General features: G+C 55.3%; 1 protein-coding gene and 1 long non-coding RNA gene across 3 annotated transcripts; one reads left to right on the forward strand and one right to left on the reverse strand.

The window, feature by feature from the left end:
• Nucleotides 1–2,644: 2,644 nt before the first annotated feature.
• Nucleotides 2,645–5,550, reverse strand: LOC140003296 (uncharacterized). Its single transcript, XR_011811672.1, has 3 exons — nucleotides 5,310–5,550; nucleotides 4,740–4,777; nucleotides 2,645–4,178 (listed from the first exon to the last, which is right to left on the reverse strand). It is a non-coding gene; the product is annotated as an uncharacterized lncRNA (long non-coding RNA).
• Nucleotides 5,551–9,757: 4,207 nt separating this feature from the next.
• On the forward strand, nucleotides 9,758–12,398 carry LOC119717849 (uncharacterized). Of its 2 annotated transcripts, XM_038184251.2 has the most exons (5): nucleotides 9,758–9,993; nucleotides 10,581–10,910; nucleotides 11,017–11,286; nucleotides 11,525–11,584; nucleotides 11,781–12,398. In XM_038184251.2, the coding sequence occupies exons 1-5, from the start codon at nucleotides 9,921–9,923 to the stop codon at nucleotides 11,834–11,836; spliced, it is 789 nt and encodes a 262-aa protein (XP_038040179.2). In that variant the 5' UTR covers nucleotides 9,758–9,920; the 3' UTR covers nucleotides 11,837–12,398. The 2 variants fall into 2 exon arrangements, with proteins under 2 accessions (XP_038040179.2, XP_071899113.1); XM_072043012.1 differs by lacking the exon at nucleotides 11,525–11,584 and having other exon boundaries at nucleotides 9,780–9,993; nucleotides 11,781–12,397.
• Nucleotides 12,399–13,980: the final 1,582 nt, after the last annotated feature.

The following is a 13,980-nucleotide window of genomic DNA, read 5'->3' on the forward strand; positions in this document are numbered from 1 at the left end:
ATTCTTATAGTCCTCCCTAGTGGCCTGCCCAATTTTCCAAAGATTATAAACCCTCTTTTTTCTCCTAAGCTCAAGCCACAATTCTCTGTTCAGCCAGGCTGGTCTTCTTCCCCGCCAGCTCATCTTTGGGCACATGGGAACAGACCGCTCCTGTACCATTAGGATTTCCCTCTTGAAGAGCGCCCAGCCTTCCTGGACCCCTCTGCCCTTCAGAACCGCCTCCCAAGGGATTCCACCAACCAGTGTCCTGAGCAGCCCAAAGTCAGCCCTCCGAAAGTCCAGTACAGCGGTTTTACTGGTCCCCTTCCTGGCCTCGCCAAGAATAGTGAACTCCACCATTTCGTGGTCACTCTGCCCAAGACAGCTCCCGACAACCACATCTCCCACCAGTCCTTCTCTGTTTGTGAAGAGAAGGTCTAGAAGGGCACCACCCCTGGTAGGCTCACTAACCAGCTGCGAAATTACCAGTGGCAATCCCAGCACCACAAGAGTTCCTGTCCTGTGCCTCTCCTCATGGAGACGCTGGGATTTCTGCCCGAGCTCCTCTCCCCTCGGGGCTGCCAGGCTGCCCCTGAGTGTCCGGGCGAGATGCTCGGAGCAGGGCCAGCAGCAGGAGCCCCAGCCGGCAGCGCAGGCTCAGCATCCTCCCTTCTCGCAGCTGCTGGCGTGCCTCACACTGCCGCCTGCTGTCTGCAAAGCCCCTGGGAACTGGCCCCGGCCGGTAATCTCTCCCGGTGCTTTTGCAGCACAAGGCATTAGGCGTAAGAACGCAAACAAACCAAGCCCTGCTGACGGCTCTGCACTTCTCAGGCTCGTGACCTCCAGAAACAGCCATCGGTTTTTATTTTTGTGCCCCCCAAACTGTGAGAGATGTGTGCGAGGAGAAGAAACAAGCTTGTAATTGAAAATCCCCGTGCTCTAGAAGAGCACTCTTTACACACACAAAATAAGAGAAAATATTTCATTACAAGCACCTTTGTACACCTGCAATATGCAAAGCTCATCCTGTAGGTGCTCAGCACTCCCTGACACCATGGCATCTGGCAAACGGTGCAGATACCTGAACAGGTTTGGTTTCCATTTCAGCTGTTCACCCTGAAAAGCTTTGTACACTTGTGCTTCAAGCCGGCCGGTGCTTTGACCACAGTGAGATTATTTCCATAACTGCAGTAAATTCTGTGTTGTTACATATCCTGGTCTCAGATAAACCTACCCGCAGAGGATGTTTATTATCAGATCCATGCTTCTGAGTTGCTTCTACCTCCTCTGCCTTTGGACAGTGGAGCAGAGATGCCCTTCCTTGCAGGACAAGCAATTTGTCCCATTTAAAAACCCTAATCCACATGGACCAGCGCTACCCACGCACAGTTGCAAAGCTCTGCTGAAACCTCTGCTGGTTTGCAGCAGGTGAGAATCCAGCCCCGAGCCTGCTGGGTGGCATCATCCCCTACTTTACCTGCCAGGAGCATCCAGCTGGTCCCCAGCAGCTCTATGGGACGGTGCAGCTGCATCTGCCAAGGAGAAAAGGCTCAAAAAATCCTGTATTTTGAAAGTAATGATGATTACAAGTCAGGTAGTTGCTTGCAGGGGGCTGGATTGCTGATGCTCAGGAGGGCAGTGCCGAGGGTGGGCTGGCACCAGGCTCACCGTTTCCCTGCTGATGGCTCCTCTCTGTTCCTGCTGCCTCTTCTCCTCTTTCCTGGGAGGTTTTCTGCTGCCAGCAGCCGCTCCCGCCCCGGCGTGCCGCGAAGCCGCTGCTGTTCCTGCGGGGAGGAGTGGCACTGCGTTCTGAGGAGCTGGTTGCCCACCTCCATGTCCTGTTGGGTTTTGAATGTCTGGGCCTGGCTGTTTACCCAGTTTCCAGCCCCACCAGACTGATAAATTCACCTATCAAGCCCATACTTTCTCAGCTTCTCTGTGAGGTCTGCCTGCACTGTGCTGCTGTGTGAGGCACGCATGGGGCCTGCTTTCCCCTCCCCTGGCCTACACATGTAGCCCCCCAAAAAGTGTGGAGTTTCAACCTCATCACGCCACAAATGCAGGGATCCCCTCTGCATATGGCCCACCCTGGAGGGCAGGTCTCAGCAGGCCTCGCAAGCACAAAATTGGGCCAAATCAGTGCCAATGCAGCACCAGCAGACACTGGCCTTTCTCTCGAGATGCATGGACCAAACGCTTCCCAAAACCTCCAGAACCGGGCACTGCAGTTCCTCTGGCACCCCAAGTCCTGCAGCCCCTTCTGCGTGGCACCGCTCCAGCAGGGCAAACTCACCTGCCTGAGACCAAGGACGGCAGAAAGAGAATTTTAGTCCAAAAGCAAGTGAGTTGCCAAAAAGAAAGCACAACGTGCCTCAATGCTACCAAAGAGCAGGAGAATAAGGCAAAACTCTGGGAACTCTTGCAAAACTTTATTTTAGCTGAGAAAACCCGTGGAAGCAGAAGGGGCACTTTGCTCCCTGTGCCTTAGCTGAGCATGGGTGCAGCAGGACACCACCTCCTGCAAGGGCTCCCTGGTGCCCCCCGAGGCCCTGGTCCCACAGGGAGGATTTAATCCCCCCTGCCTTGCAGGTCTTCTTTGCAGATGATGTTTCAGGGACCGAGCTCTCCAAAGGTGTCTTCTCCGAGAAGAAGCTGCTCTGGGACATGCAAGGCTTGTAAAGGGGTGGTTGTGTTTCTGAGTGTCCAAACTCAGACCTCGGTCTTCATTTTGCTGCAGGTTATTTTGTGCTCTAGCAGGCACCAGGGAGATCAAGAGCTTTTTCTGCTGGGGGTGGGCTCCACTCACCGCTGTGGAGGAGCAGATCTCAGCAGTCCTCCCTTGTCCTGCCATGCTCTCCGGGGATGGCATTTCCAAATCCTTCTGCAGGGGTCAGGAACAACATGAGGTCTGCTGAGAGGACAACCAGTGACCACATATGCCTGAGGACTGATAGTCACATTTCCTGTGCAATTATCTTCTACTGCTTCACTTTTTTTAGTACTTTCTTCTCTCCTGCTACTTAAGGCTTCACGCTAACCACTGCAAAAGCTTTGTGCATACCCAAGGCGACTTTTCAGCTTTTGCGGTTTTTTTAAGTCACAAGGAGCTTCTATTTTCTGGAGAAAAAAAAATAACCTCTGCTGTCGTGAAGGTTAGCAGGGCTCTCCAAGAGCAGAGCAGCCATGTCCTTCACCCGGAGCCAGGGGAGGGGCTGCTGATGCTGGGGGCTTGGACCACCACTGTCATCATCATTGTCCCTCCTGAACATCATCCCAGCCGACACAGGAGCACACAAAGAGGAAGGCGGCAGCAGCAGTTTCCGTGCCCTCTCTGGGTCAGGCTGTGGTCGGGAGATGCCTAGCACTCTTGTCCTGTCCTAGCATCCGTTTATTACTGATGGGGCCCCACGTTTCGGTTATGTTCTCTCTTGTTTTCCGTGAAGCCCAGAGCAAAACCAAAACGATTTATGCCTTTACTGCATTTTAAAAAAGCTGGTGCTGCTAGGGGAGATGTGGCCTTTAATTTTAAAACAGAGTTAGGCGTCTCAGCTTTCTTCCACCTGTACAAACAGTTTTAAGGGAACGTCACCATGTGCCAGGAACTCCATTGCACAGAAAGCCCCAACTCCTTGCCCTTCAAGGGGACTTTTCAAATGATCAGCAGAGGAACCATTTGCCCTGGGATCCCAAGGCCAAGCAGATTTCATGGCAGGAAGGGTCTGCTCTCCAGTGACTTGGCATACTCCTAAAAATATGGACAGCTTTCCAGGTCAAAAGGCCTTCTTCATGCATTCTTTCAGTATGACAAGACAATTGGTAAGTGACCCTGGAGCACAGGACTGAAATACATCCAGTGCTCTCCGTTAGCCCTCAGATTAAGGTGAGTCAGTGGAATCAGGCTTCCCACGGATGCACTGCTGATTTGCCTTTACCTTGGGCCCCTTTCTCTGGTCAGTGACAAAATCACCAGCCACCTTTTCGGCAGGGCTCTCTCCTGCAAAGTTCAGAGCTCTGCGGGCAGCTCCCGCAGCCAAAGCAGGAGCTGGTGGTGCCCAGTCCTGTCCTCAGGAATTGAGGGAGGTTATGGATGAGTAGATGACCTGTGCTGATTCTCTCAGCTCTGGATGTTCAAAGCTGTCTCCGACTCTGGAATAAATGGTTGTTACTTCCCCCGCTGCAGTGTTATCCTCGGGGGGCTCCTGAGAAGCACAGAGAAAACACCCAGGGTGAGAGAGAGCCTTCTCCAGAGGATGTCGGGATCAGGAGGGGTCCTGGAGCTGCTAACTGCAAGCCAGGAGGACTCAGCAGGAGCAGGAGCTATGTAAAGCCCGGGTGGCTTTGCCCATGGGAGGGTCGGGGTTGATCCTGGCTGTCTGCACGGCCCACAGAGACCCCTCAAGTAGTGCCCCGACAGAAACCCGTGAGGCTGCCAGGCAGGGAAGGGTGATCATCTGCACATTGCTCTGCATTTAACCATTCTGCACCCTCCTGGCCGCTGTCAGCCAAAGCTGTCCCTTGGCTTCTCAGCCACGAAGGTAAAATCAGGTCCTTTTGGGGTCGGGGAGGGAGGCAAAGGGGAAACATGCAGCTGGGGGAAAGCAGTACCCCAGGGCCACTTACCACTTTGCAGCTTGCCCTTACAACACGGAATTAACTTCCTAATTTTAAATTCAGCAACCAATTCTTGTAGCTCAGTGCATCTTATTCAAGCCAGCAGTTAGCATTTAACCAAAGAACATTCAAAAATTTTTTTTCCGTACCTGCTGTTGTTTAACGATTCTCATCTTCTTCTTCTGCACTGCACCTCGGAAAAAGAAGGTTTTGTTACTGACAGGTTGCACCCTGCCCATCGTAGCCCTGGAGGACCAGAGATAATATACTGGCACTTTCACCAGGGGGTTAATGAGGATTTTGCCATCAAGACGGAGAGTTCTGTGGCTGCTCCAGCCAAGCACGGGTGAAATCTCCCCCTTGGAAACAAATGAACTTGTCTCCTGACAAAGGCATCCTCGGGGGTGAAGGTTTTGATGGGAGCCATGGAGATAGGCACCTTGCTGGTTTATTTTCCAGAAGGTATGGGCTTTCCAGAAAACCTGTTCAACAGCCCCGTGCTGTGCTTCTGCTTCGTTCAGCTGCATCACAGACTAGAAACTGTGACTCTTTACAGATGGAAGGAGGTGGTACGCTGAAGGGGACCTCACAGGAAAGGAATAATTCTGGTGTGAAGAGCAGAACCTCTCCAGAGCCCCCCCACTACCTTTATCCCCAGGGAATATGCCCGAAGGAACCAGAGGTGCAACCTCAAAGTTTGTAGTGCAAGAGCCACCTACCCCAGCGCCAAACGCAGAAGACCAGGAACAGCAGGAGACGGATTAATGAGCAAGCTCCAATTATGTAGTTATGTATGTGGTCTTGATTGCTGGTGCCTGGCATTTGGAAGACAACAGGTGCTGTAAGTGCTTCCTAAAGGAAAGCAGTGGCAGCAGGTACTGCCCTGGTGATTATTTCATGGACGTTGCATGTCGGGTTGCACCAGAGCTGTAGGAGAGCATTTGGTGCATTTTTTCCTCAGCCTCTGTGGCCGCTGATTTACCCCCAAGTGCCCTATTCTCCCCAGGAAATATTTGCCCCAGTACATAATATATTTGCCCAGTCCATAACCAATTTCCCCAGTACAGGACCCAGACCTGGTGCCTGGGTTCCTGAACCCACCTCTCCATTCATTCTCTGCAGCCATTCCTTTCAGCTAAAGGCAACGCTGCTGTGGAGCCTTTTTCCTGCAGAGACAAGCGGCTGTGCAAGAGGCACTCACTCGTACTTCCAGCTAACGGTGGCAGAGGGAGGAACGCTGGGCTTCCAGCTACAACTGGAGGAGCACAACCAGCAGCACCTAGGACACCCCTGGGAATCCTCTCTTCGCTGCAGTGGCTTGGCCCCGTGGAAGGAGGGAAGGAAGGAAGGAGTTCCCATGGCTGGGGCAGTGCAGGAGGTGCCTGTGCCCAGCACAGGGACACTTACCTTTGCTGGTAGGATCTGTGGGGACAGGCTGATGGAGCACGGTCAGGGTGATGTTCCTGATTTGTCTTTGGTGCTGTTGGAAGCTGACGGTGTACACCCCGCTGTCACTGAGCCGCAGGTCCCGCAGCAGCAGGGATACGTTCTTGGGGAAGAGCTCAACACGGCCCGAATATGTAAGATTGGTGAAACAGTCTGTGGAGCAGTTCTTGGGAGCCCCCCCATCACCCAGGGAGCAGTTCTGCACTGTGCAGCCGACGATTACTTGTGAGGTGTGATCAAATGTCCACTTAATTGGCAGTGGGAAGCAAGGGAAGCTGTTGCATCTGTAGGAGACGGGCAGGAGCACGGACTGCCCCACGGTGCCAGTGACTGCATCCTGCGGGATTTCCACGAGGAAGCCCAGGTTTTGCCCTGCAGAGGGGAAGAGGCAGCTCAGCAGCTAAGCAGGGCAGTGGCAGATTCTCCCCCCTTGGAGCACAGCGCTCAGCCCACCCTGCCCCACCGCCCCCTGACAGGAGCCTCACGCCCACACACCAGACCTCAGCACGGCGCCCTTGTGGCTTTGGGGCTGCGGGGACAGAGGGGGCTGTGGGGTGTCCCCTGTGCCCCCACTGCGGGCGCTGCTTCTGCCCCAGCACCCCTTCCACGCTCACAGCAGGGAGCTGCCAGAAAATGCGTCCATCGCATCCCCATTTTTGAGGGGATTTTCCAGGGGATGCAGCTCAATCGCTTGGAGGATGTTCCTGAAGCTGTCACCCTTCAGCCTCAGCAGCCAAGCAGCCCCTGCCCCACAAAAGCAGCCTTTGGAGTCTCCAGCCCCACTGCGAGGTGCCACTGCCACCTGGGGCTGGCCAGAAGATTTGGGAATCTCTCCCAGCTCTCGCTTTGCTGCTGGAACTGCTTCAGGTGGTGCTGCAGCCCCATGCCAGGCACTTTGGAGACAGGGAGGCCAGAGGAAAGGTGTTTATTTGGTGTTTGAATTGGGAGCAGGAATTTCACAGCAGGGGTATGTGAGCGTGGGGAGTGGTTGTGCACTGGGGGCAGGCCGGGGCCGGGAGCCCGGTTTGTCCAGCAGAGGGGCAGGTGCCAGAGGGAAAAGCAGCCCCGAGGCAGCAGCTGAGCGCCTTCCTTGTGCCCGGGCACTGTGGGCACTTCATTGTGCCCCGGCCCTGGCTGCTCCCGCACGCTGGCTCCCTTCTCCCCAGCAGCAGCCGCAGGCTTCCCCACAGCTGCCCCGCAGCCAGCACAGGTGGAAGAGCAGCTGCAGGAGCAGCAGGATGAAGCAGTAGCAGCCTCCGAGGATGTAGCAAGGGATGTGTGTGGCTATTCTTCCTGCTGTTTGAGAAGTGCCTGCGGTAGGAGAGAGGAGATGTGGCATCGGGAGGCTGCCACCTCCCCAGGACACCTCCGCAGGGGTCCCGTGCTGTCCCCATCAGGAGGGGCAGGAATGCTGCCAGGGCAGCACAGGGACACTTACCTTTGCTGGTAGGACCTGTGGGGACAGGCTGCATGAGCACGGTCAGGGTGATGTGCCTGATTTGTCTTTGGTGCTGGAAGCTGACGGTGTACACCCCGCTGTCACTGAGCCGCAGGTCCTGCAGCAGCAGGGATGCGTTCTCGGGGAAGAACACAAAATTGCCCGAATATGTAGGATTGGTGAAACATTTTTGGTAGCAGTTCTTGGGAGCCCCCCCATCATCCAGGGAGCACTTCTGCACTGAGCAGGTGTAGATTACTTGTGAGGTGTGACCAAACATCCACTGAATTGCCACCGGGAAGCAAGAGGTGCTGTTGCATCTGTAGGAGACGGGCAGGAGCACGGACTGCCCCACGGTGCCAGTGACTGCATCCTGCGGGATTTCCACGAGGAAGCCCAGGTTTCGCCCTGCAGAGGGGTCAGCAGATCAGCGGCAGATTCCCTCCCCTTGCAGCACAGCGCTCGCAGCCCCCCCTGCCCCACCACCACTTCCTCACGCACCTCCTCTGGCTCTCAGCAAAATGCATCCCTTGCATCCCCAGTGGTGGGATGCCCACGGGATGCAGCTCTCCAGCTGGCACGGCCATCCTGCAGGTATCCCCCCGCACGGGCCACCCAGGGAGCAGCAGCACTTGCACAGCAGCACGAGCAGGGAGCAGGAGCTCCATGAACATCTGTGCTGGGTCCAGCCGACGTTTGGGAATGAGCAGAGCAACCCTGTCATCTTTCCCCTACGCCCCTAGACTCTTTTGAGGGGTCTGGTCCAGCTGTCTCAATTGCAATGCATTGCTGCTACGGATTGGCATAGAGGATGGCACGAGAGTAATACTGACCAGGTCGATGAGGTTTTTGTATGAAAGGCTTGTGTATTTGGCTTCCAGCAGAGCTTCTGAGGGTGTTTCCTTCCTGCACTGCTTCCTTGCTGTCTCCTTGGCATGTCCCTTTTTAAGGTGTCTTTCTGCCTAAAACTGTGGTGCCATCAGTCTCGACAGCTCTATCACCTTAGAGGTGGGATTTTTTTATGTAGACTTAAAAGCATCTATGACCTAGCCTGTGCTGATTTCCCTTGCACTGGCTCTTAACTGATCTTGTGGTAACACCACAGTTGTCAGTGGTTTCCATCCTTTGTGGGCTGTAGACTTCTGGGTTCAGCTGAAGGTCCTTTGCTGTCCCCCTGGTATCAGATGAGAAATGTGTTCATACAAGAAAATAAAATAAATAAATAAATAAACAACCAACCTTAGGTCACCTTTTTCTTTGCTTTGCTGGAGCCGCTGCAATAGAAGGATTCCATTTGGATCCTCTGCTGGTGTCCCCACTGGGTCTCCTCAAGCACAGGATAGCTCAGTGCTATCTGGGCACCAGCTCTGAAGCTGAGCAGTGCCCTGGGTTGCAACAAATCCCGGAGGGGATTTAAAGGTATTAAACAAGATAGGCCCCATTACTGACCCCTGGCGGACAACACTTGTGACGGGACACCAGCTGATCCTCAGAAGCTCTGCTGGAAGCCAAATACAGAAGTCTTTCATACAAAAACCTCATCGACCTAGTCGATCTTGCTCTCATGCCATCCTCTATCTATGCCGATTAATAGCAGCAATGCATTGCAAATGAGACAACTGGGCCAAACTCCTCAGAAAAGTCCATAAGCCTGGCTCTTAGGTCTTTCTTTTTCTTTTTTCTTTCTTTCTTTTTTTTTTTTTTTTTTTTTCCTTTTTGACTTGATAAGTTGATAAGACCCTCTGTTGCAGGGACGTCCACCATCTGGACATCCAGCTAGGGCCTGAAGGCAGAGCTGGGTGCTGGGGGTGCAAGTGTGACCAGGTGGATGCACTCTTTAAGCAAGGTGCCGGGTTGCAAGAGGAGCTCGGCAGGCTGCAATGCATCCAGGAATCCAAGCAACAGATCAATGCGTGGTACCATGCCCTGCCGCGGGCTGAGCAGCCCTGCCTTAAGTCCTGGCAAGAGTGAGGCGTCTCCCCCTTGCCCCTGAGGTGCCCCTGTGCAACAGATCGGATGCTCTGGGGCTCACAAAAGGAGAGGGTGCCAACAACAGCAATGGTAATGCTCAAGGCCCAGGCAGGGCAACCGAGCGTGCGGCTGGCAGAAGGTGGAGTGGGGGGCTCTGGGGCTCACCCCCCCCTCCGGAAGGTGTGGAGCAGAACACGGCCTTGGTTCGTGCAGATAAATAACGGTCTGTAAGACAGATCTATAAGGCACACGACGTTATATCCAGCTTTTGCAGCCGCAGATCTCCTGGGCACCCCGAGCCTGCTGCACCCCACAGCCCCCGGCCTCGTGGTGCGAGTCGTGCCCGGTGTCCTGGTGCCCCGTGCCGAGCCCAGCCGCGTGTCGGGGCCTGAGTGACGGCGACAGGAGGCGGTGGCACCCGGTGCCGGTCCCGGTCCCAGCCCTGCCACAGGCCGCGCTGCGCCCCAGGTCTGCCATGCTCGCCCTTCCCCTCCTCGTCCTCCTGGCCTCCGCCGGGACAGGCCCAGCGGCCGGCCTGGCTGTCATAGGCAAGTCCTGGGGCTGGGGGCGGTGGTGCTGGTGGTGGAGGTGGTGAGTGTGGTGGTGCTGGTGGTGGTGGTGCTGGTGGTGGCTGTGGTAGGCCAGGCGGTGCAGGCTCCCCCCTCCACCAGGGAGCTTCTCCCGGCTGCTTTTCCCACCCCAAAGCCCCTGCTGCGTGCTCGCAGCCTCGATAACAAGTTTCAAAATGCTTTGGGGAGCAAATGGGTGGTTGGGAGGGAGCTGCCCTGGCTCCAATTGCGGCTCCCTGGAACTCCTTCACTTCCAAGCCCCCCCCATAGAGCAGGGCCAGGAGCAGGCGGCTCTCGCAGCCGTACCCGTGCATGGAAACTCCTCAGGCAGAAGCCGGCTGCGAAGCGAAGCAGCGCAGGCTTTCAGGGAGATGAAGGCAGCGCCTCCGCAGCCTCCTGCTTCTCCGTGGTGCTGCTTAAGGCCCCGCCGTGAGCCCCCCCAGAAATAATCCCGTCCCCAGCGCCGCCGCTTGCGCAGGAGCCGAGCCAGGGCGGCTCTCCCTGCCCAGCTGCCTGCTGGATGCCGGTGCGTCCCGCTAGCCCCGCGCCGCGTTCCTCCCTTGCAGCCCGCACGCTCTTCCCGTGCTACTCTGCCGACCTCAAGCCGGTGTCCGAGGTCCTGGTCTCGGCCAGGGGCTGCACTGTGCTCTTCAGCGTCGAGCCGAGGGCAGCCGGCACCACGGCGGCCTGGGAGTACGAGTCCGGCGCGCGCAAGGAGCTCATCGCCACGTTGGTTCCCAACAAGTCGGCCGAGATCTCCCGCGCCTACGTGGGCCACGCCAGGCTCAGCGAGATGGACTTCTCGCTGCAGCTGGTGCTGCGCTGGTGGAACGGGGGGTTCTACCGCTTCCGCTCCGAGTCGGAGGCCACGGGCTGGTTGGAGCTGCGCGTGGTCGGTGAGTGCCAAACCCTGCGCCGCAGCCGGGGAGCTGGAGCTGCTGCCCGGGTGCTGGCACCCTCGAGGCGGGGCTGTCAGTGCCGACGGGTGCTCCATCTGCGCAGAGCCGCTCTCCGAGCCAGAAATCCTGGGCAACTCCTTCGTGGAGGTGGGAGGCGACACCAAGCTGTACTGCAACGTGCTGGAGGGGCAGGTGGACGTGTACTGGTGGAAGAGGAACGGGAAGCTGCTGATGGAGAGCAACGGCCTCCAGTTCATCCACAACAACACGCTGGAGATCCACCGAGCCCTGATGAACGACACCGGCTACTACACGTGCATAGTCAGCAACGCGGTCAGCCACAACGAAACCTCCTTCCTGCTGCGCGTCCACAGTAAGTGGGGCTTCCTTCCCCGGGCACGGGAATGGAAAGCTGGGGAATGGCCCCAAAACGGTCACTCTGTCCCCGTTCCCTGAGGTCTCGTGGCTTCCCAGCACAGTCTGAGACGAGGAGTGGGAACAGCAGGGCTTCATTGAGGACTTGTGTCTCTGCACCAGCCTGCCCAGTGGCAGGAGTTTTTCTTTCCCTGGGCAAAATTCTGGGAATTTTGGGTTTGGTTTATTTTTTTCAGACAATGACAGGGCGTTTTTCATCCTCATCGTGGTATTCGTTAGCATCGGCTTGCTGGCAGGTGAGTGTTGGGACCAGCTTCGCAGTAGTGAAGCACCCAAAGTGGGGCCCAAGGAGTGAATATGGTGGCTGAAAATAGGAAGCTCCTTGCAGGCAGTGAAAATAGCCTCCAGGCTTGAGGCTTCTTGCCTGAGTGTTGCCACTCGTTGAGCATCTTCATCCCTGGGGTGTTTAACAGAGGTCATATTTGTCCACAGGGATCTTCAACTGGTGGAGGTTGAGGAACTCCCCGGATGATGACCTTACTTTTTGAAAATTTAGCACTGAAAAGCCAGAAGTTTCATTGTCCTCAGCATTAACCCTATGCAGATACATCTTTGGAGTGGAAGTGCATCCAGGAGAAGGTCAAATCACATCCTATGGTGGGAGTGATTGCTACGCCATCCTACACCATTTTCATGGTGAAAATCCTAGCAGAGTTCTCTGTAGGGGGAGTCAAAGCTGACGTGCAGAAGAACAAAGTTTCAGTGAAGCTGTTTTCTTTAAAAAAAAAAAAAAAAGTTGGACATAGTTTGGTGCTTGTTTGCGTTGCTGAATGGTTCTGGCTGTGTTTGTGCTTGTGGCATTGTGGCAGGATGAGCTGGAAGGTGCAGCTGGGCTCTGCATGGCACAAGTCCTAGAAACAGGCAGTGTAAAGTAGGTTGGCACCAAAATGTCATCTCTCAACCACGTCACAAATGAAATATTAAAGGAAGTGAAGCAAACTGGATGTATTAGAGTAGTTTTCAGGCTAATTTTTAAGCTGGGTTAAAAGTTGTTCAGTTCCCTGCAGTGCTTGTGCGTGTTCAGGGGAGCCAAATGTTACAGAAAAAATATATTTTCAAACTGTTTTGAGTAAATCATTTGGGAAAAGTGCAGTTTTTCATGTCTCTTGCTACAAATAAAAGCGCACACGTTCTCCCTGTTATATTGCTGTTGTCTGTGGCTATGGGAAATAAGCCCTGTGTGGCACCCAAAACCCACAGCAGGGTAAGGATGTGCAGGCAGGAGGGGCAGCCAGAGCATCAGGTGGGGAACGGGGGATGATGATGACAAAAATGTCGTGTCTGTCTGGCTTTACCAGCAGCTGGGCTGGCCAGGGCCTCACCACACACAGATCAAAGAATTTCTTCCTTGTATCTCATCTATCCTAACCTCTTTTAGTTTAGGGGCATTCCCCCTTGTTCTGAAACTTATTTGGCTTCCAGCAGAGCTTCTGAGGATCTCCTGGTGTCCCGTCACAAGTGTTGTCCGCCAGGGGTCAGTACTGGGGCCTATCTTGTTTAATACCTTTACTGTTGACCTAGACGAGGGCATTGAGTGTACCCTCAGAAGGTTTGCAGATGGCACCAAGGTGGGAGGTAGCGTCCACCTGCCTGAGGGTAGGGTGGCCCTTCAGAGGGGTCGGTTTAGGCTGGACTCCTGGGCTGAGGCAAATGGGAAGAAGTTCAACGAGGCCAAGTGCCGGGTCCTGCACTTTGGCCACAACCCCATTCAGAGCTACAGGCAGAGTGGCTAGAGGACTGTGAAGAGGGAAAGCACCTGGGGGTGTTGGTCGATGCTTCCCTGAACGTGAGCCAGCAGTGCGCCCAGGTGGCCAAGAAGGCCAACAGCATCCTGGCTTGTATCAGCAACAGTGCGGCCAGCAGGACCAGGGAGGTGATCGCCCCCCTCTACTCTGCTCTGGCGAGGCTGCACCTTGAGTGCTGTGCTCAGCTTTGGGCCCCTCTCTACAAGAAGGACATTGAGGCCCCGGAGCATGTCCAGAGATGGGCTACAAAGCTGGTGAAGGGCCTGGAGCACAAGTCCTGTGAGGAGCGGCTGAGGGAACTGGGGTTGTTTGGTCTGGGGAAGAGGTGGCTCAGAGGAGACCTCATTGCTCTCTACAACTGCCTGAAGGGAGGTTGTGATGAGGAGGGAGTCGGCCTCTTCTCTCAGATAACTAACAATAGGACTTGAAGAAATGGCCACAAGTTGCTCCTGGGGAGAGTTAGATATCAGGAAAAGCTTTTTCTCTCAAAGAGTGGTCACGCACTGGAATGGCCTGCCCAGGGAGGTGGTGGAATCAGCGTCCCTGGCAGTGTTCAACAAGTGCCTGGAGGAGGTGCTACGAGATAAGATTTAGTAACTTAGGCGGTAGTATTGGTGACAGCAGGACGGTTGGGCTAGATGACCTTGTAGGTCCTTTCCAACCTTGTGTTTCTATGACCATCTAATTCCAGCCCCTGCCATGGGCAGGGACCCCTCCCAGCAGCCCAGGCTGCCCCCAGCCCCATCCAGCCTGGCCTTGGGCACTGCCAGGGGGCTCCCTGGGGCTCTCCCTTGCTTGTCATTGCCAGTGGGCATCTTCCTGCACGGAGAAAGAAAGAGAAGGACGAGTCTGAGCCACCGTGTGGGACTCTGTCACCTGGTCACCCA

This window comes from Anas platyrhynchos, chromosome 10, assembly GCF_047663525.1.
Source record: "Anas platyrhynchos isolate ZD024472 breed Pekin duck chromosome 10, IASCAAS_PekinDuck_T2T, whole genome shotgun sequence".
Taxonomy (NCBI): Eukaryota; Metazoa; Chordata; class Aves; order Anseriformes; family Anatidae; genus Anas; species Anas platyrhynchos.

What these genes read in the sequence shown, in the direction of transcription:
- LOC119717849 (XM_038184251.2), top strand. Translation starts at nt 9,921, where the DNA reads ATGCTCGCCCTTCCCCTCCTCGTCCTCCTGGCCTCCGCCGGGACAGGC. An exon ending in GTTGGAGCTGCGCGTGGTCG is followed by an intron (nt 10,911 to 11,016) that starts GTGAGTGCCAAA and finishes CCATCTGCGCAG; the next exon opens with AGCCGCTCTCCGAGCCAGAA. An exon ending in CTTCCTGCTGCGCGTCCACA is followed by an intron (nt 11,287 to 11,524) that starts GTAAGTGGGGCT and finishes TATTTTTTTCAG; the next exon opens with ACAATGACAGGGCGTTTTTC.